Source organism: Scardinius erythrophthalmus (genome assembly GCF_964197995.2).
Source record: "Scardinius erythrophthalmus genome assembly, chromosome: 15".
NCBI classification, from domain to species: Eukaryota; Metazoa; Chordata; class Actinopteri; order Cypriniformes; family Leuciscidae; genus Scardinius; species Scardinius erythrophthalmus.
This window is the reverse complement of record NC_138235.1, coordinates 23,578,791-23,599,926: the sequence shown is the minus strand read 5'-3', so window position 1 is coordinate 23,599,926 and position 21,136 is coordinate 23,578,791. Positions and strand designations below refer to the sequence as shown.

The 21,136-nt window shown below is 38.6% G+C and overlaps 2 protein-coding genes across 6 annotated transcripts; both read right to left on the bottom strand.

Moving 5' to 3' along the window:
• Nucleotides 1–5,399: 5,399 nt before the first annotated feature.
• On the bottom strand, nt 5,400–10,605 carry LOC308703663 (putative oxidoreductase YteT). 5 transcript variants are annotated; one of them, XM_081387396.1, is made up of 15 exons: nt 10,396–10,602; nt 10,090–10,156; nt 9,864–9,968; nt 9,689–9,773; nt 9,524–9,597; nt 9,319–9,378; nt 7,896–8,003; nt 7,750–7,806; nt 7,540–7,670; nt 7,177–7,231; nt 6,975–7,067; nt 6,412–6,546; nt 6,217–6,318; nt 5,967–6,128; nt 5,400–5,869 (listed from the first exon to the last, which is right to left on the bottom strand). In XM_081387396.1, the coding sequence occupies exons 2-15, from the start codon at nt 10,090–10,092 to the stop codon at nt 5,732–5,734; spliced, it is 1,308 nt and encodes a 435-aa protein (XP_081243522.1). In that variant the 5' UTR covers nt 10,093–10,156; nt 10,396–10,602; the 3' UTR covers nt 5,400–5,731. The 5 variants fall into 5 exon arrangements, with proteins under 5 accessions (XP_081243522.1, XP_081243523.1, XP_081243521.1 ...); XM_081387397.1 differs by having other exon boundaries at nt 10,401–10,600; XM_081387395.1 differs by lacking the exon at nt 10,090–10,156 and having other exon boundaries at nt 10,396–10,605.
• Nucleotides 10,606–11,643: 1,038 nt separating this feature from the next.
• ttc34 (tetratricopeptide repeat domain 34) lies at nt 11,644–20,769 on the bottom strand. Its single transcript, XM_081387393.1, has 7 exons — nt 20,575–20,769; nt 20,254–20,476; nt 19,950–20,142; nt 19,457–19,623; nt 14,334–14,607; nt 13,965–14,179; nt 11,644–12,486 (listed from the first exon to the last, which is right to left on the bottom strand). The coding sequence occupies exons 1-7, from the start codon at nt 20,643–20,645 to the stop codon at nt 11,950–11,952; spliced, it is 1,680 nt and encodes a 559-aa protein (XP_081243519.1). The 5' UTR covers nt 20,646–20,769; the 3' UTR covers nt 11,644–11,949.
• Nucleotides 20,770–21,136: the final 367 nt, after the last annotated feature.

The window sequence follows — 21,136 nt, the reverse complement described above, 5'->3', positions numbered from 1 at the left end:
AATTGTTTAATTTGGACGATGGGAAATTGTTTTAATTTGGACTCTGTGCATGCTCTTTGAGACAGTGACCATAGACCTGCATTATACGACTGACAGACAAAAACAGTTTGACCTAAAAATATCAAAATTGAAACTACTGCGGAAAAAAAAAGACACCTACATCTTGGATGCCCTTGAGGTAAGCTAAAACATACCAAAATGTAATTTCAAAGTGAACTATCCCTTTAAGCAGCACAGCTGTTTTCAACATTGATAATAATCAGAAATGTTGCTTGCAGCAAATCATCATATTAGAATGATTTCTTAAAGATCACGTGACTGAAGACTGGAGTAATGAAGCTTTAAAATATAAATAGAAAACAGTTATTTAACAATATTACTGATTGTACCTTGGTGAGCATACAAGAGACTTTACAAAACCCAAACTTTTGCACAGTAGTAAGTATACATAAATAACATACATGTATATTATTATTTATACATATACAGTTGATTGTTAATTCATTTTCGTTGAAAATAACTTGAAATGTTAAAAACCCGTATCAGTATAAATAAAATGAACCAGGATCAATGCTGTAAAAGTATTACTCATTTCATTAATGAACAAAACAGCCCCACTTTTAGGATATGTTGTAAGACAAATGGTACCAAAGTTGGACATTTAAATAGTCCCAAAGGTTGATTTGGAAATATTTGCATTTCATCATGTTCTGTGTATTGAACAAAGGTTGATGGGATGTGGCAGGCTGCCGCACACAACTCCAACGACTAACAAAAAACGTGAAACACATGACAACATATTGTCAGGCTTGTAATATTTAATGAAAAGGAAGTTTAAATCTACACAGGAGTCCCTGCAATAAACGAGCAGGTTTACTTGCGAGGAGGATCAGTTTCCTCTGAGTCACTCGAATGTGACCTTGATCAGCGAGAGCAGCTGCGGCGACAGTAAGTGCGGCACTATCAACCGCAAGCAGGACCAAAGAGCAAACGGAAGTATAGATGTGTATTTTTATACCAAAGCAGCTGCTCATACAAAAAAAGTGGTTGTATTATAGATAACAAAAACATGAGGCAAAATGCTTATCTATTGCCCCTTTCATTAAAGTACTTTAGCTTGCAAAAATCACAACGGCCACTCTCAAGAGGAGTCTGGGACAAACACACACACACAAACACTGAGCTCCAGTCACAGGAATACAAGGGCGTCCATTCTCAAGTCACGCACACTTTCCCAGGATGCTAAGGGAACTGAGACAAAGGGAGTCATTTAATTGAATAAGTGTGCTAGGAAGTAGCGAATGATTTGAGGACAAAAAACAAATGATTTCATGGTAACAGAAACTATGAAAGGCCATTTAGGCATGAGCGTAGAAAAGAAAGAGGTAATTACTGCTGTTTGCCTGGGATACGGCAATAGAAGGACGGGTCACTCAATTACCCACGGTCCTAGGCAACAGAGGGGCCGTGAGGTTTGCTCACCCAGAGGGGAGGTTTCCGCAGTGCATTGTGAAGAAAAGACCAGCACATTAATCTCCTCGGAAAGTGCCTTTTGTCTTTAGGCTGAGCTCCAGAGACTCAAACTCAGAGAGGAATACAAAAGAGGCAGATCTAGAGGAATAAGAAGAGAGAACAAACTCCCTTGGATCATTTATAAGGAATTTGGTTACTTGGGGCGTGTGTTTTGACTGCTAAAAAGCATTCGTTTTATAGTGTAAAACACTGAGATTAATGTTGTGCTTTTAAGGACGTTTATATTAGTACCAATGCGTCATCACTTCAAAAATGTGCACAGAAAATAAAAAATACCACAGAAAACATTCAAATGACCTGATATATTGTCACCCTTCATGACCAGTGTGGGGCAACAACTCAGCTAAGTTCTATCTGATGTTGAAAAGGCAGAAATAATAAGAAACACATGCCGTTTGTGTTTATTTTAATTAACTTTTAAAGGAAATTAATAACATCCAGCAAGAATGCATGAAACTGATCAAGTGGCAGTAAAGACAAAAGTTGTAAAACATGGCTTTGGTAACACTTTAGTTAAGAGTCCAATTCTCACATTTAACTGTTGCTTATTAGCATGCATCTCAGATGACATCTGGCCCAGTTGTGGCCCACATCTCCCACACTCTTGTGACCCACGACCGCATAGAATGACGGCGATGACTCAACCTGAGTGTGGTTGGCAATACCATACATATCCGGGTATACATATTCAACTATGCCACATATGGCTCAGTTAGAGGTAAAGTTCACATGGGTCACATCTGGGCCACACACAGCAAGCCACAACTCACACTAAAACCGGCTTGATGTGTGTGGGCCAGATACAGCCCATATGATTTTTGCCGCTGCCAGAACTGAGCCATATGTCATGTGCCATAGTTGGCCCAGATGAGGCCCGGATATGTATGCTATCTGGGATACTACTAGGATTTTAGCTGTTTAATAGACATTATAAAGCACATATTAATGCCTGATTCTGCATGACGATATTCTACATCCTTTAATCCTAATACCTAAACAACTACCTTACTAACTATTAATAAGCAGTAATTAGGAGTTTATTGAGGTAAAAGTTGTAGTTAATAGTTAGTTATAATATTGAGAATTGGAGCCTAACTTTCTATTACAGAAATGATTAGTTTCCTTAAAAATATTAAACAGTTCAACTGTTTTCAACATAATAATAATAATAAATGTTTCTTTAGCATATCAGAATGATTCCTGAAGGATCATGTGACACTGAAGACTGGAGTAATGATGCAGAAAAATCAGTTTTGCCAACACAGGAATAAATTACATTATATTATATTTAAATTTGAATAATATTATACAATATAACTGTTTTTCCTATTTTTGATTAAATAAATGCAGCCTTGGTGAGCATGAGACATTTCAACTTTCAAAAAAAGCATAACGACAAAACCGTCTAGCGTTTATGGCTTTATCCTTACTGAAGGCCGGAAGAGATTAAAAAAGTGCGAGGCATTGACTAGTCATATGTGGAAAGGAGCATCCGGTTGTAAATACGGAAGCGGTCTGCCTATGCCGTCCTACAGATTTCCTCTGAGGTCCCAGCCAGGAACTTGTTTTGGAATCTGCTGCCGCTGCCTCCACGTTTTTCAGCCAACACTCACCTCACAAGCTACATCCTGTGACTCACCATATCAGAGTCATGTTGAACAGTAACATTAGTTCCTGACATGGCTTTTTCCTGATTCCATCAGCGTGACCTACATACATCAAAAGAATGGATTCTGAGTGTCATTCAGAGACTTCTTTTTTACTTGGGTTTTCTGTGGCTTATAGTTTGCCATACTTTAACCTTTTAACTCCCACTAACCAATTATTCAGAAAACACACACTGCTTCCACGAACTGACCGCAAGAAAAACAATACTTCTGGATGGATGATTTGCTGTTTCAACTCTGTTATGAGCAAGCAATTTTCAGTTTAAAAACAGAATTTCACAATAAAGTACAGTTTTGAATGACTTTTGTACTCGATAGAAACCATGAATCAACATAATCCAGATGAAAAAACAGGTGTGCAACTTTGAAAGTTATGCACCTCAACACGTCCTAGTGACATCACTAAACCTTGATAACTAGCTAAGCATATCACAGCTCAGTAAGAATGCGATTGTACTTCCAAAGGATAAAAAGCCTGCTTTTGTCTGAGTCAACAGCTGTATTTTATGAGTCACAAGGTTCTCAAAGCTGAGCTCATGATGATGCATGCTGGTTTCGAGTGGAAATCATTTGTTCTACGTTTTGGCCTCACTTGTCAGATGGTCATAGCGAAAAGAACATTTTCTGTTGGCTAAATAATCAAATCCATCTGTGCAATGCTCATGTTAAGAGGTGGGAGCTAGCCGTCATCCGATTCATTACACAACAGTGAGTTCAGTGCTCACCCTCCCTCACAGTCATAACGAAACTATGCTTGTTGAAAAGTGGCCACTGAGCAGAGTGACGCAATGTGGCATATCCTGTATTTTAGACATTGTGGCAAGGTTGAGAGTATTAATTTGATGTTTTGTGAGTCAGTTAGGGCAGAGGTATCAAAATGCACTAAGATTATTCTCCTGGCTCGCTATACAAGAGAATGAAATAATGACTTCAACAGTGGGCCTTAACCACAAAGCTTAGGAAAGAGATATAATAAAGTTTCATGAGCTCTACCATATGGACATCAGTTATACCTCAACCATGTAAATCATTCGTACATCCATTGAATTGACATCAACTATTTACTTACGAATGGTTTTACATTCAAATGAAGTAGGGTCGGTAAGATTTTAAGAAGTCTGTTATGTTCACCATGGCTGCATTTTTATTCAGCAAAAATGCAGTAAAACAGTAATATTATGAAATATTATTACAATTTAAATGATTATTATTTTTATTTTTTTAAATGTAATTTATTCCTGTAATGGCAAAGGTGAATTTTCAGTCTTCAGTGTCACATGATCCTCATATTAGAATGATAGAAGAAATCATTCTAATATGCTGATTTTCTGCTAAGGAAACATTTATTATCATAAATTAAAAAAAAAAAAAGTTGTGCTTCTTAAACTTTTGTGAGTGTGAGTGGAAACCATGCCATTTTTTGTTTATTTCAGGATTCTTCATTGAATAGAAAGTTCAAAAGAACAGTATATTTGAAATAGAAACCGTTTATTATAGGTCACTTTTGATCAATTTAATGCATCATTGCTGAATGTAGTGTATGATTAATGAAGTTCATTCTGCCAGTGTTTCAAGGCCCATATTTAAGAAAACTAAATGTTTTGTAAAACAGTCACAATGTACCTATTTACAAAGCATTTTTAAAGGTGGTACGTGGTGTTCATAAAGACAGTCATAAAGGTTTTTACCTTTGTGAACGTCAAATGCAATGCTCTTGTAATCTGTTCAAGTGAGATAACCTGCCCACAAAGTCACCAAACTAACAAGGTTGGGAACTGTGTGGACAGACCGCAAGGTTACGACACCCTACAACTCACTGTGACACTACACCTCTCCTCAGTCTGAAACTACATTTACATATAGTGAGCGTTTGTTATATAACTATAGACAATTTCACTATCACACCACCAGTGTTTACATTTCAATGTATTTCAATGATTATTTGTCATTGCCATTGATTTAAAATATGGTGCTAAATGTTTTGAATTAAGAAATATTCGCTTTTTATTTCATCAAAAATACAGATTTTTTTTTTACGTTATGCATCTTTTGTTCTTGTACAAACACAGAAGACCATTGGAGGAAACCACTTTAATTGCCATTGATTCTGTAAAATCCATATTTTGTTTCCTCAAGTTTTGAATGGCTGTTAAAACAATAAAATAAAATAAAAATTCCATGCAAACTGAACAAAATGGCCAAAAAATGATTATTTTTATTTAGGTTATTCATAATTCCACATTATTAGTTTGAATACATGGTCACATAACTTCATCTAGATCAATTTTAATATGAAACATTAGGTTTTACATTAATAAATACGGGTATGTTTAAGGTACATAAAATGCATGAAATGTGATTCAACAAGTAGTTTAATAAATCTTCTAAATGAAACAGACATGATTACGTTAAAAAAGCACATTTGGTCTATTTCGAAAATCACTGAATGAATCACAAAAGAATATAAGTGACGTCTAGAACGGAATATATAAGAAGTCGACAATGTGCAGATTTGGTTCTCTCATATACATTTATCCGCTCTCGCCATCACATGGGTTCCCACAAATCATAACTCTGTTTTCCAAACGGGCACGTTCAGCCGCAAACACTAGTTTATGACTTGCTAACGTCTCCTTAGGACCTGACCTAATCAGAGCTGGGTCCTTATTCTATATTGAGAAAGAGAGAAGCATTGGGAGTGATCAAATTACTCAAGATTCTACAATAAATACAGAGAAAAATGATCTTACAGATCTATCGTCTTACCATCACAGCTGCAATGAAGGAGTCGATCAGGTGATAATCTGCAGAGCCGTGACCTCCTTTACCAAAGTTACCTGGAACTCTCGTGTCGGCGGTGTGCTTTGTGGTCCTATTAGTGAGGAAGTCGAACACTTTGATCTCATTTCCATCATAGGACAGTTCCCCCTTGTGAGAGAATAAACAAATAGGTGTTAAACCCCCTTACAGTCTTCAAAGTGTTGGAATATTGACACAACTGAGCAGGAAGTCCCACCTTACTACCATGGATAGATGTTCTGCGTTTACATATTTCCTCTGTAAATGCTACCATGGTGAATGCGGCAGTCAAGCCTCCTTCAAATTCCATGGTCACTACCTGCAATAAATGATTTAATAATACAACAATATTCTTTGTTAATGACAGGAAACATCATTACAAGCATATATAAACTGTATGAGATTCACCAACCTGGTTTGAGCACACATCATTGTCACATTCGTAGACACAGCGGCCGTAAGGTCCTGTTCTGAGGGCTTCAGTCACAGATTCAATATCAGGAACCGAGCTGCGGCAAATTACTGAAACCGGCCACCCATCATTCCCCTGATTTATGAATAACATAAATAAATAAAGTAAATGTTCATTTTGTGTTATATGCATCATAAGCTTCAAAAAGCAGAGTAAATAAAGTTTTGGAGTTGGTAAGATATTTTAATGGGATAAAGGAAGTATTATATGTTCACAAAGTCTGCATTTATTTGTTCAGAAATACAGTTAAAATAGTAATATTGAAATATTATTACAATTTAAAATGTAATTTATTCCTGTGATGGCAAAGCTGAATTTTCAGCATCATTACTCCAGTCTTCAGTGTCACATGATCCCTCAGAAATCATTCTAATATGATGATTTGAAGTCCTTACATTACTTTTGAGCAATTTAATGTGTCCATGCTGAATCAAAGGACTCATTTCTTTAAAAAATCATACTGACCCCAAACTTTGGAATGGTAGTGTACATAAACACATTACTCTTTTCACTCGATCCAGGTAGATTTTCTTTGCAGAGTACGCACAATCCCCCTCAACAGGACAGTCTAAACAGCGATTTGCAGCCTTTGCTGGCTAGGAAAATTGAGAAATAATTATATATATTTTTTCAGAAATCTCACAATGGCGATGTTTTTCATTTAATAGTTAAAAAAAAATAACAACACATTATAAAAAGTCCAACCTTGTTCTCTTTTGTGAAGTGGCTAAGTGACCCAAATGATGAAACTTTTAAACACCTGTAAAATAAAATCCCAAAAACTATTATTTCAAATCCATCTAAACCTTAAGATCTACCTTAAAACGTCATGAATATTGAAAAAAATATGTTTTGCGGAAAGAAGTGTAAAAAAAGAGAGCCTTTTCTATATTAGTGACCCACTAACATGAGGTTAAAAAAGACCCATCCCATGCAATCTGTTTGAACATATAGAGAAACACTGATAAAAGAAGATAAGACATTCCATACATTCTTTCTACCAATTCACTATTACTTTGTCTTCAGCTCAGCAGTGCACGTGTGCAAGTCACGTTAGATTAAGTGTACCTTCGTCCGCCAGCCCAATGATGAATCAGATCCAAATCATGGCAGGATTTGGCTAACAGAGCAAAAGAGCTTTCTGCCTCGTTTCTCCAGTTCCCTCTGACAAAGGAGTGAGCAAAGTGATAGAACCCCACCTATCAGAGAAGACAGGGCTGACACAACACAACCGCACGCAGCACACGCACACCGCAAGTTTATTTAAACACAACCTACCGGTTCAAAATGTTGAATGTGGATGACATCTCCAATTACTCCGCTGTCAATCAGCACCTGAATTAAAGAAAAGAAAAAGTACATGTTGTCTTGTGCCTGAGAGCTAATATGATTGTTTATTAGGATTCAAAGGAAAGTGTAACTACTTTTATTTTGTGGATCACAGGGTCATATCGGAGAACATGGCACACCGTGAGCATGACACCACTCTGAATGCAAGTCTCTACAATCTCTGTGCAGTCCTCCTCTGTAACCTTAGACACCAATATAATATAATCATACAAATATTAATAGTTTTTTTATTTAATAGCAAAATAAAATGATACACAAATTACGAACAATACCACAGAGGTTTGTGTGTCAATGAAATATAGTAAGAGTGAAAAATCTTGTTTATGCACTCTTTTTATTAATGGTGGTTTAATATGCTTTTGAAAACCTAATATACTATTTTCGAGAAGTTTAAATTTAGCGATTATAAAAAAATGTCATGTGGTGTAACATCAATAAATTTTCCTCGCATTCCAACTTATTAATATAGATGATGTATAATAAACATTTTATAGATAACAAATATTTCACATAGTACTTTTTTTGTGTGCAAATATTGTGAATTATTTCTTTCTTTATATATCTAATATTATTTATTATTTATAAAAAAAATGGGGGGATGTCTTGTTACAAAAAAGAAATACAAGTTTATGACAAAACTACTTAATAATAATAATATAGTATAATATAAAATTATAAACTCTGATAATAGTTTTTTTAGAGTTTTTTTTTCTTCATGATGATAGCAGGACAGTTGTACCATTTTTCTACTTTATACCCCCCAAAAATATCAAAATGAATTTTAATTTAATTCAGAAATTAAAAACTCATACTAGAAGAGGTGTATTCAAATAATGTATGTAGTGTATGAAATTCTTTTTCATTTTTTAATCAATCAACAGATCCCGTCAAAAAATAAATAAAAAAAATCATAATGTTGTCATGGACAATTAACCCAATCAGAGGCCCTTGGCATTTAACTACCAGGGGCCCCAGGCTGCTGCATTCCTCAAAAATGCACACTATTGCCTATATATAGACCCATGGTTGTGGATCATTTCCATCCTTACGTTACCGGTATGCAGGGTAGAAATGAATGGATGGCTTTGGGCAAAAACGCCACCAAAATTCAAAATAATGCCCCTTACTGTTTTTTTTCAAATGAATAGTTTACACGAGCAAGAATGCTGTTTTCCCGAATATCAGCACAATTGCAAATGTGATACTGACTTTATACAATAGTTCAATAAACAAGTAACATTTTAGATACAATATTGTCTTTTTTTGCTCTATCTCGCCAACGAAAATAGTTCTAAACAAAGCCATGTCAGAACCTTTGTGCATTTCCGAGCAACACACAGTGGTATTTCATTCATGAATGAATTTGTGTTTGGAAAGAATCGGTTGAGTGAATGATTCAATGACCCATTCATATAGTCAGTCACTTGCTTCGTCCCTGAATGAATAAGCCGTTTTGAATGAATCAGTCATGGAGCCTTTTGGCAAAAATACACTTACAGCCATTGGTTTCTCCAGCAATACATGGTAGCCTTTCTTAGCTAAAGCCACAGCAGGGTCCTGAAGAACAAAACAATGATTGGACACTCTCTGAACCCATTTAAAGCAGAACACTTGAAGTGCAAGTTTTGTCATTCATTAATGAGTAAAAAATAGCTAAGCACACCATGCTGATTTAAAAAATGTGAACATTGACCAAACGAACCTTGTGAAGACGATCGGGAGTGCAGATCAATACAGCATCTGCAAATTTCTCTCTCTCTACTATAGAACGCCAATCTATGTAAAAAGCAAACAAATGTACTTCCAAAAAGAAACAAATCCTACACTTTTATTGTAACATAAAGCTGGGAAACAAAGCTGGACGTACCATTAAAAGTGTTTTGATCAGCTACTTTGTGATGTGCCTGAAGCTTCTTTCGAGCAAAATCTCTGGGGTCAGCAATTCCTACTACCTATGAGGAAATAGTTATAGTTTTTTTTCTGGTTGTGATGAAATAACAGAGTTGCTGACTGTCCATATGAGATTAAAACACAAATAATACCCGCATGCGGTCAGGATAAATCACAGCATAGTCTGAATAATTTTCTCCTCTGTTACCAGCTCCAACCACGATAACATCCACAGGCGATGGCATTATAGCAGATCCCTGCAGGTTTAACAACATATAGACTTAATGTTTTTTTAAAGTTTCATAGTTTCATTCTTCCTACAACCAAATAAGCAGTACATAATTTGATCTGTATATTACATAGTATTTGACATCTTACCATGCAAAATTCCTAAGACTGAAGATCTGTGGTTGGGACTTTGCTTTATAGGTTTGTCTCCCTTTAACTTCACAGGGTTATAAAATACAGTGACTTTATGATAGGTTAGATACTGGTTACCAAACTGCAGTAAATTATTAAGTCCAAAGAGGCATTTTTGCATGGTATTGATCAATCAAATCTTTGCAGAGACAAACAATAGACTGTGAATCTGAATGGCAGAGACTTGTCTTTTGTAAACAGATCAAACGCTTTGTGATATTATCTGAAGAAATAAGGGGCGGCCGTCGTGTTTTCATGCGTTACCTTACATCGAGCTCTCAGCGACTCACAACGGACGTCTTGGTCCTTAATCGGATTACAATCATATATGTGCTTGATTACGTGTATGAATACGCATGTGGTTACATATATGAATATATGTAAAACAAAATACAAAGACAGTTTAGGCTGACAGCGTCTGGACTAGAGCGCTCGGCTCATTCACGATGGATTTGTTACTTCCTTGTTTACGTTTGAGCGATGACGTTCAAATGACGCAAGAGCAACGCTCGAAAGAACATGCAATGTACCAAGTCATTTTTTTCAACGGAACACATACAATTTTAAGAACATCCTGGACCTGGCCTAAAATGACAACAAAAACATCGTAAAAGCACTTTCGGTACACGGTTCGTGGCCTATGTTATGAGTCTTTGTAACAATCCAATTGTGTTAGGAACAGACCGATATACTGAAATCTGGAGAAAAATGTTGATGTTTATGTAGTAATGCTATTTGAGTCGGGTCTTTTAAATGACGTTTGCACTGAAGGTTTTTTTTTTTTTTTTACCTCTATTTGCATTGATTTATGTTGTTCTGTCCAAGTTCACATTTCTCCTTTTCTCCCTCGAACTATATCTAGGTTTACATGTTCTTAAAATATTCTTTAAAATATTATTGTAATACTGTTTTTCAGGAAATGCATATCTGATACTAGAGGTTTTTTCCACTTCTTTTTCAGTCCATGTCATTACTTAACTTTGTTCATTTGTGAACTGGATGAATGTATCGGTTTTATGAAAGAGATGTAGGGTTTTGCATCAAGTTCACCAGTACTCCCTCTTGTGGACGTAGTGATACATACAGCTCTCCGAATTGAATCTGTGATGTATAATATTGACTTTTAATTTAGTTTTTAACATAATCCATTCACACTCAAAAGGTGCAATAATTTAACAAAAACTGCACATTTATTTTGTACTCTCTGTCTATGCCATACACTGGATTTCTTTTAGCTCTTAACTGTTCACAACTCACCCACAAGTGTGTCACTCACTAGACACCTAGCAGACACTTTATAAAATTTGCTAACGAGACAGTGGGGGTGGGAGTCATCATTCGAGAGAGGTACAAAGAGGTGAGAGACAGATGTGGTGTACAGAGGGTGGAATGTCTTCCAAGAAAGACAAGATAGAAAGCGTTAATGACTCAACTTGAGTAGACTTTGTCTTTGCAGCAAATTAGCATATTAGAATGATTTCTGAAGATGAAGACAAAAATCTGATATTCTTTGATAAATAGAAAGTTCAAAAGAAAAGCATTTATTTGAATGTTATTTGTGTTGGAACATTGTAAATGTCTTGTAAATGTATTTACTGTCACTCCCTGCTAAATAAATTAATTCATTTCATAAAAATCATACTGCCCCAAACAAACAGTAGTATACATGTCTGACAAGACTACACCAAAGTAAAATTTTGACAAAACCCTATAAAAATTCTTGCCATAATGTTTGCCTAATTAAACAAATCAATATAAAGACATGAGCCATTCTGTCACCATCAGTTCACAGTTAAACATCTCGAGCATGTTTCATCTCTAGTGGACAGTACATGGTCCAGAGACTTCTCGTTTTATTCTAGCCCTCAGTCTGCGCAGTTCTACGTGGCCACTGTCCACTTTAAGCCCGGTCTCTGTCAGAAGCCAAGCTTTGTCAAGTTTCTGCTCTCCATAGTTCTGCAGGGCAAAGCGCAGGAACTTTTCAGCAAGGCGTTGTGTTCCCAGACCAGCCTCAACACACAACAGTGCCTGTCCCTCATGCAGATCCAGGGCTTGAGAAATGTCCTGTAAGCCAGACTCTTCACGGGAACACAATAGCAGACTACGGCCTCGGCGGCAAAGGTCCTCTGCCCAAACCTTTGGCTCCTCGCTGCCATCTGCATTGTGGCCCTGAATGACCTTATTCAAGTCAGACACAGCCCTGTCGTGGAGGCCCAGGTGGGCCAGGCAGGCTGCACGCTGCCTGAGGTACTGAAGCTTCATCTCACTGACCGCTCGCACTGCTAGCGTGAGGAGGGCTAAAGCGTGCTCCCACTGGCCACTTTCAGACACAATGGCGGCCTGCTGGGATGCTGCCTGGAAGCACAGAATCATTTTAAGACTGTAGAGTTAAGTAAAGTCATCAATACAGAAGAGAAAATAGAAAAAGAACAGAAGTACTAGGGCTGTGAACAAGGCCAGGGCCCTATACCATGAAGGTAGTTGAACAAACTCAGGGTTACAGGATTAGTTTCGAGTTGACAAAACCAAACCAATCCAACCAGGCTTTGTTAGTACCATGATGCTGATCATCAACTTTCTCTGTCAATTCAGGCTTTGATCCTGAGTTTAGGAGTTTAGGTGTGACATCAGTAGCGAACAGCTAATCACATGCTGAGAAAGAGTGAACATGCGATTCACTTCTCTCCTGCAGAATATTACGAGATTGAAAAACATTAGGAATACTAGAAAACAAGAAGAAAATAGCTGTCTATAAAACACAACAACTAAAAGAAAGTCTTCATATATCAGTGCAAGTAAAAGTTGCGAAGTTAGTTTATACAGTTGATAAAGGTATAGAGAGAATTGCAGTCATTTTATAGATTTAGCTATTGATTCTAAAGTGTATATTTATATTACCTTTTATATATTCATTCCTTTAAACTGTGCGTAATAATTGGTAAACTAAAATTGTACATGTGTGATCTATTAATAATTACATAAATAACATCTAAATCATACAAAATTATTATTCTAAATAAGGGTTACTAAAAGCCAGATGATTTTGTCTTCTTTAAAAATCATTTGCTATGTAGTGACCTTTAATTTGGAGTAGAAACAGGTGGAGTGACTTTATCGCATCAGACGTGTGTCAGTTTGCTCACAGCTGACTGGTCCAAGTTCGGTTTGCAACCTCTTACCTGGAACATAACCTTCCCCGGACCAGGTTAGCCGTGGAGTGTTAGTCACTATGGCGATGAACACTGCTAAAAGCCAAACTACTTTCATGGTGCCTAAAACCCAGGGTTGGCGCAAACTAAACTGAAACATATCTGGCTAGTCACCTAAACCGTCTTCATGGAGTAGGACCCAGTGCTGCACAATAACAATATCATTTCCGTTTTCAAGTATAAAATGAGTAATTTATGTGCAATTTAACTGTAATGGGTTATCTTTATCTGTGGGTGGTATTTGCATGTGTTTTAGTTCTGTTTCCTGTGTTTGTATAAGTTCCCATGGTTTCACATTGACACACACACACACACGCATGCAGACACGCACACACGCACACACACACACACACACACTGGTTTCCATGTTTTATACTGTACAAACTACACTACACTACACTATGCTAAACCTACCCATCACAGAAAACTTTCTGCATTTTTTGATTTTCAAAACACTTAATTTAGTATGATTTATAAGCTGTTTTCCTCATAGGGACCAAAACAAATGTCCCCATAAGGTCAAATTTACTGGTATTACAATCCTTGTGGGGAAATTTATTCCCCATAACGAAGGGAATACCGGGTTCAAACACAAACACACACACACACATGACTAGTGATTACCTGTGCCAAGCGTTTTCTTTGAGCTGACTGCATGAGACTGATTAGAAAGTCTAGGTTTGCTGGATCTTTCTCAGCCACCACACTCAAATAGTTGGTTGCCACTTTGTAGTTCTGCTGCCAGGCCTTCACGACACCCCACCTGGCCTTAGCTGCGACATCTCGAGGCTCTTGACCAAACACCTGCTTCAGGTGCGCTCCTGCAGCATTCACTTCCCCTTTAAAAGCATAGTTTCAAACGCCAACTTTATAAAACACATTTTGCATAGACATAATGTATATATTTTTAATTTGTCTAACACATTTGATGTGGAATAAACAACCTACTGGCCCACATACTTGACTCTTTTATGCTGTATACTGCTCCCTTACCTTTGGCAAATAGTGTATCTATGTACAGGAGGTGCCACCTGGGTTCCCTGCAGTCAGTGTTCATTAGTGCTCCACCAATCAAAAAGGCTTCTCGGAGGTGCTCCTCCCGGCAGGGTACAGGGTTAGCCAACAGAGTCTCTGACAGGCTGCTGCGACAGTGCTGACCTAACCATTCACTGACCAGTCTCTTTGCTTTGTCTTTAAGTGACAGCATGCTCTGAGTGACCTCCTCAGCACCACACTGAAGGGCAACTAGTATGTCTAGTGTGCATTCCTGGTGAATTATTGATATTAATAGTGTCAGTTTACAAGCATGTATAGTGCAGCAGATTGATGGCATATTTCAAGAGAATCGTTCAAATTGGTATAAAAGCATGAAATTTGGCACAGATACTCTCTAAGAGTCCCTTTTTGGGAAAATGGCGTTGGCCACCCAAAAATTCAAAATGGCAGCCATTTTTTTCAAGATGGCCGCTATTTCTGTCAAATGCTCATTATGTCAATTGTTCAAACAGTGATGTAGGCATAACATTTTGTGAAAATACTCTCTTCAGAATGTTTTTTTTGGAAAACGGTGCTTGTCCCTCAAAAATTCAAGATGGCTACCATTTTTCAAGATGGCCGCCATTTCTCTTGAATCCTTACATCTTTTTTTTCAAATGGTGATGCTATCATGAAATTTGGTACAAATATTCTTCAAGGAACATTATCATGGAAAAAGGTGTGTGCCGCTCAAATTCAAGATGGCGACCATTTTCAAGATGGCCACCATTTCTGTCAGAGCTCAATTTAATGTATTAAGGAAGGTTTTGTTTAATAGAGTGAACGTCATTACACAACCAGGGCACACTGGTGACTTCACTGCTGTGGAACTCAGCATGGGGTTCAGTGTCAGCTGATCTAGTTTTACTTACACTGTAGTTCTTGACTAGTAGTAATAGTATAGCTAAGTTTAGTGTCCCAAATGCTGCCTAACAGCCCCTCATCAATTAGCTAGTAATAGACGTAGTTAGAGAGCCAAAGAGCCACTTCTTTGGCTCGCAACGAAGGCGGTCACATTTTCTTCCCCTCCTCTCCCTTACCTCCCCTGCTTTGCTCCTCTCGTCTCGTCTAGTCCACTGTCTTGTACTTTGAGAGACTCTCTCTGCACGGGTCGTGTGTCTGGTGGCTCTTTCTGTGGAGGACATTGAAGATATCTACCTATTCGGAACCATGATAACAGGTCTTCTACTGATTGGATTAGGCATTGCCCTGATTTATCGAGGAATTAAGAAGACGGTGACAGCTGTCCAAAGTCCCACAGGGCTGCCCGTCATGATTGAAGCAGTGGGCAGAGCTGTCAGCACTCAGACTGTGACTATGAACCACAATATGGATAACATCATGGAGAAGCTCATAGCTTTGCAAAGACAAATGGATCGTTTCGGAGACCAAAATGGACCAGGAGAATAGCCGTGTAAATTCCTGCGACAATCCTGCGGACTGAGGCACTTAGATTATGATGCCAGGAGTAGCGACTCTCCAGGCCTACACATACACGAACTCTTACATATATACAGATATGCAATCACCCCCCCCCCACCAACCCTCGCCTTCAACGCTTTGTACCCCCAGTCTGACAGGCGGGTCTGTGACCAGCGCCGAGAATGGCTGCAGGACCGGATGGCTGCTTGCCTGTGCTGGGTTTCCTCCATCCCCCACTCCCCTCCACTGTTGCAAGTCTTGTGTGTTCATGTTGTAGAGTGTACTGATATGTGCTAATGTTGCTGAGGTGTTTTTTTACTGTTCCCAAACTGTACTCCTTACAGGAGCATAGTCTGGGGGTTGCCTTTTTTTTTTCTCCTCACCTGTCCTGTCTACCCCCTTGTCATATTGTATGTATGTTTGTATGGACAGGTTGATGGCTAATTTCGCTGGTAGTTGTGACTAAGTGACAATAAAGGCTACTACACACTACAGTTAGATAGCCGCACCTGAATTGACAGGTTGTGCCAGCGCGGGAGAGCCGAGCCAAGGGTGAGCAATACATGACTTGTTCATGTATGCTTACCTGGAAGGTGTACAGATCACACAGGACTTAAATGGCACTGGATGTATCCCATACCTGAATGTGTACTATGTCTATGATTGAGGTGGTAAAAGGATAACCCCTCGGCCTTAATCAGACAACAAACCCCCAAAATGGCAAATGAAAATCCCATGTCAGCCAAGAGGCCAACTGATTGGATGAAATGTTGTCTTTGTCAGACAGACACAAAGGAACCCCTCCAATCACCACCTACCCATCATGTTTCTCAACATGATGGCTATAAAATGATTGCCACCAACATTCCACTCTTTCACAAGATGAACAAAATGCCAATGACCCTGGACCTGGAACGACTGGATGAAGGTGGGGGTATAGAAGCTACTTTGAGAAGGAACCAAGCGAAGTATCACTACAATTGTCGACTTCGGTTCAACAACACAAAGTTACTTCATGCCCAGAAGCAACAATTCGATGCTCAATGTAATGAGACAGATGAAGGCCAAACAAAGCATCGCAGAACCATGATGCAAAAAAGTCTAGATGATCAGGTTTGCTTTCTTTGTGATAACATATCTCTTGAATCTGACCTACGTCAGGTAATGACACTGCAACTGAATGACAGACTACATGAATGTGCACAAACACTGAATGATGCTTAATTATTGTCTCAACTAAGTGGTGCTGATGCCATTGCACAGGAGCTGAAATACCATCTTTTGTGTCTCATTCATCTTTACAACAGAGAGAAACTCCACCTCCGAAGGCTTGAGAAAGAGTCACAGAGTGAAACGATTCAACCAGCCATCTTTCCTATGGCTCTTTCTGAACTGGTCACCTGTATTGTTGAAACCAGTCTCAATTCTGATGGTCCTTCCGCCTTCCGTCTCGCAGATACAGTGGGGAGAACAAGTATTTGATCCACTGCTGATTTTGCAGGTTTTCCCACCTACAAAGCATGTAGAAGTCTGTCATTTGCCCTGGCTGTGTTTTTCGGGTCATTGTCATGCTGGAAGACCCAGCCACGACCCATCTTCAATGCTCTTACTGAGGGAAGGAGGTTGTTGGCCAAGATCTCGCGATACATGGCCCCATCCATCCTCCCCTCAATACGGTGCAGTCGTCCTGTCCCCTTTGCAGAAAAGCATCCCCAAAGAATGATGTTTCCACCTCCATGCTTCACAGTTGGGATGGTGTTCTTGGGGTTGTACTCATCCTTCTTCTTCCTCCAAACACGGCGAGTGGAGTTTAGACCAAAAAGCTCTATTTTTGTCTCATCAGACCACATGACCTTCTCCCATTCCTCCTCTGGATCATCCAGATGGTCATTGGCAAACTTCAGACGGGCCTGGACATGCGCTGGCTTGAGCAGGGGGACCTTGTGTGCGCTGCAGGATTTTAATCCATGACGGCGTAGTGTGTTACTAATGGTTTTCTTTGAGACTGTGGTCCCAGCTCTCTTCAGGTCATTTACCAGGTCCTGATGTGTAGTTCTGGGCTGATCCCTCACCTTCCTCATGATCATTGATGCCCCACGAGGTGAGATCTTGCATGGTGCCCCAGACCGAGGGAGATTGACCGTCATCTTGAACTTCTTCCATTTTCTAATAATTGCGCCAACAGTTGTTGCCTTCTCACCAAGCTGCTTGCCTATTGTCCTGTAGCCCATCCCAGCCTTGTGCAGGTCTACAATTTTATCCCTGATGTCCTTACACAGCTCTCTGGTCTTGGCCATTGTGGAGAGGTTGGAGTCTGTTTGATTGAGTGTGTGGACAGGTGTCTTTTATACAGGTAACAAGTTCAAACAGGTGCAGTTAATACAGGTAATGAGTGGAGAACAGGAGGGCTTCTTAAAGAAAAACTAACAGGTCTGTGAGAGCCGGAATTCTTACTGGTTGGTAGGTGATCAAATACATATGTCATGCAATAAAATGCAAATTAATTATTTAAAAATCATACAATGTGATTTTCTGGATTTTTGTTTTAGATTCCGTCACTCACAGTTGAAATGTACCTATGATAAAAATTACAGACCTCTACATGCTGTAAGTAGGAAAACCTTCAAAATCAGCAGTGTATCAAATACTTGTTCTCCCCACTGAATGTGCAACCTGTACCAGCAGCGTATCCTTTTTCTAACAGTGGCACTTCCTCTCTGTGGACTACACCTTGCCGTGGTGGAGAGGCTTGTGTACTCCAATGAACCTGAGACCTATGCCGACGGGAATTTTATATCCCTGGCAAGTTTAACTAAGCTGGACAGGTCAAAGGAGAGGAGGCAGACAAAGCAGACATTATGACTATTTGACAGAAATGGTGGCCATCTTGAAAATGGTGGCCATCCTGAATTTTTGAGTGGCACATACCTTTTTCCAAAAGAGTGTTCCTTGAAGAGTATTTCTGCATAATTTTATGCTTGCATCACCATTTGAACACTTGAAATAATTAATATTCGACAGGAACGGTGGCCATCTTTAAAAATGGTGGCCATCTTGAATTTTTGAGGGACAAGCTTCTTTTTCTATTAACATGTCCTTTATAGAGTATTTGTATCAAATTGTATGCTTGGATCACTGTTTGAATAATTGATATAATGAGCATTGAATAGCAATGGCGGCCATTTTGAAAAATGGCCGCCATATTGAATTTTTGAGTGGCCAACGCCTTTTTCCAAAATAGTGGCCCTTAGAGAGTATCTGTGCCAAATTTCATGCTTCTATACCAAAGTGAACGATTTTTTTACTAATCTGCTGCACTAGTAGGAAATATTACTTTAAGTGTCTGTTATTTCAGCCACTGATCTTGAAATATTGGTAACACTTTACAATTAAGTTCAACTTGACATATACATTAAATAATGCATTACAGTTTACAGCATTTCAGTTATTTTTTATATAAATAATGTCATATGTATAAATATAAATTAAAATGTCTGAAAATGTATTAGTATATGTAGATTATTCAAAGGTTTTTTTTTTGTGATCTATTGCATTTACTATGCGTTAACCTTATTGTAATGTGTTATTGAATCATGAACCCATCTTTAAAAACACTTTTTGGCTCGCATAGGTGGAGGTCTTTGTTTTTGCTACCACACCTTCTGCTGGTTCAGCATAAGATACGTGAATCCTCTTCCACACAAAGCCTGCACATGGTCTGGGTGCTCTTTAAGGATCGCAGTGAAGTCAAAGATAGCCGTCTTCCACTGGCCCAATAGAGCATAACATTTTGCTCTCTCCAGCAGGGAATCTATTGCGCCACCACCTAAAGAATAATCGGAAGAAGAACTCAATTAAGAAAATAGCAGTGTTCTGTTCTGAGTTACCTTTATCTCTTTCTTTACAATATAATTGCTGTAAGTGATTATGAGAGTTACATGAAACATGAAAGCAAAGATCATATAATGGAAATCAATTACAGAAGAAAGTAAAGGAAACTTTTTTTTTTACGTAGAAACTGCATCAATCAGATATCAAAAGTGTGAATTCCTCTTTGCATTTGCACTTTTTCCTCTCCATTTGACCGTAATAACCATATATATTTTGTAATTTAAATTAATATATTACTGCATGTGTCTGAATTTAACATACCTGAAGCCATAATGGCAATGGACAAATAGGCCACAGCTTCCCTTATTGCACTTTCCGCTTGTTGGCCACACAGTATACGTTTGGAAGCGGTGTGACAATGTTTTTCTAGAAGTGCTCGGTCTTGTAAAGATGTTACAGAGAGAAGGGGATGTAGACAGCTGGTGTCTCCTGAATTAATCAGCTTTTTTAGTAGCTGTAAGACACCAGAGATATTACTTGATATGAAGCAGAAAATAAATAAACTATTATCATAGAAATATTTAATAATTTAAATATGATAAAACTAAGAAATATAATCTGGCACCTGATAGGCATCATAGAGGAAGCCTCGATGCAGCTGCAGTATTGCAAGACGTGCGAGAATCGGTGGACGTGGGGCTGTGTGCTCAATGTTGAGAAGAAGACGGTAAGCCTCCTCAACACGACCCAACTGGTACAGAGCATCTGCTGTGAGAATCTGGGGTCCGTCGGCACCGGGCTGTAACTCCATTAGTAGAAGAGCAAGAGCGTGCACTCCAACGGAAGACCTGAAGGAAGCACAGGAAAATGAATAAGACAGTGATGTCCAATCCTGTTTCGGGAAGGCCAATGGTCTTGAGGTGCGTTCAGGTCATGTCGTAATTACCGTAACGATTCTGAACTGTAAAAAGCCTTCACGTGCTTGAATAACTTGAAAATTAAAATGTGTAAACTCATGATTTTCTGAGAGCTATGACTTGTGCAGATTTGACCACTGCAGATTTAAAGTGTGTCCGATCGGTGTACGACATCAAAGTACCGCGAGAGCGAATTTCAAAGCATACACAGCTTTATTTACAGTAATTATGACATGGCGTGCCGTGAACACAGCTAAAACACAAATTAAACACACCTGAACCAGCTAATCAAGGTCTTCAGGATCTTTTGCTATGTCTCATTTCGTAGACTGCACCCTAGGGAGGTTGCATATGTCGGAAACATAAGTCACCAAGGCTGTCTCATTTCAGAAAAGTAACCATTCTAAAATGTATTGTTATTGCTTGTGAGACGTAAATTACTGTAATTTACTTCTTACCTCGGAATCTAATGTTTACTTTTCTGGAATGTGACCTCTGGAGGGTGCAGCTTTCGAAATGAGACACAGCAACTATAAACTTCTAGTCAGTTAGGTTGGAGCTAAACTCTGCAGACAGGTGCCCCTCCAGGAG

Bases quoted from the DNA above. Each gene is read 5' to 3' on its own strand.
- LOC308703663 (XM_081387396.1), bottom strand. The intron at 7,068-7,176 runs GTTGGACTTTTT...CAATTTTCCTAG, and splicing joins ACTTCACAAAAGAGAACAAG to CCAGCAAAGGCTGCAAATCG. The intron at 6,319-6,411 runs GTTGGTGAATCT...CATTTATTGCAG, and splicing joins ATGATGTGTGCTCAAACCAG to GTAGTGACCATGGAATTTGA.
- ttc34 (XM_081387393.1), bottom strand. From the start codon at position 20,645: ATGAGTTTACACATTTTAATTTTCAAGTTATTCAAGCACGTGAAGGCT. The intron at 20,477-20,574 runs GTAATTACGACA...TGCTTCCTTCAG, and splicing joins TACAGTTCAGAATCGTTACG to GTCTTCCGTTGGAGTGCACG. The intron at 14,180-14,333 runs GTAAGGGAGCAG...ATGCTTTTAAAG, and splicing joins AGATACACTATTTGCCAAAG to GGGAAGTGAATGCTGCAGGA.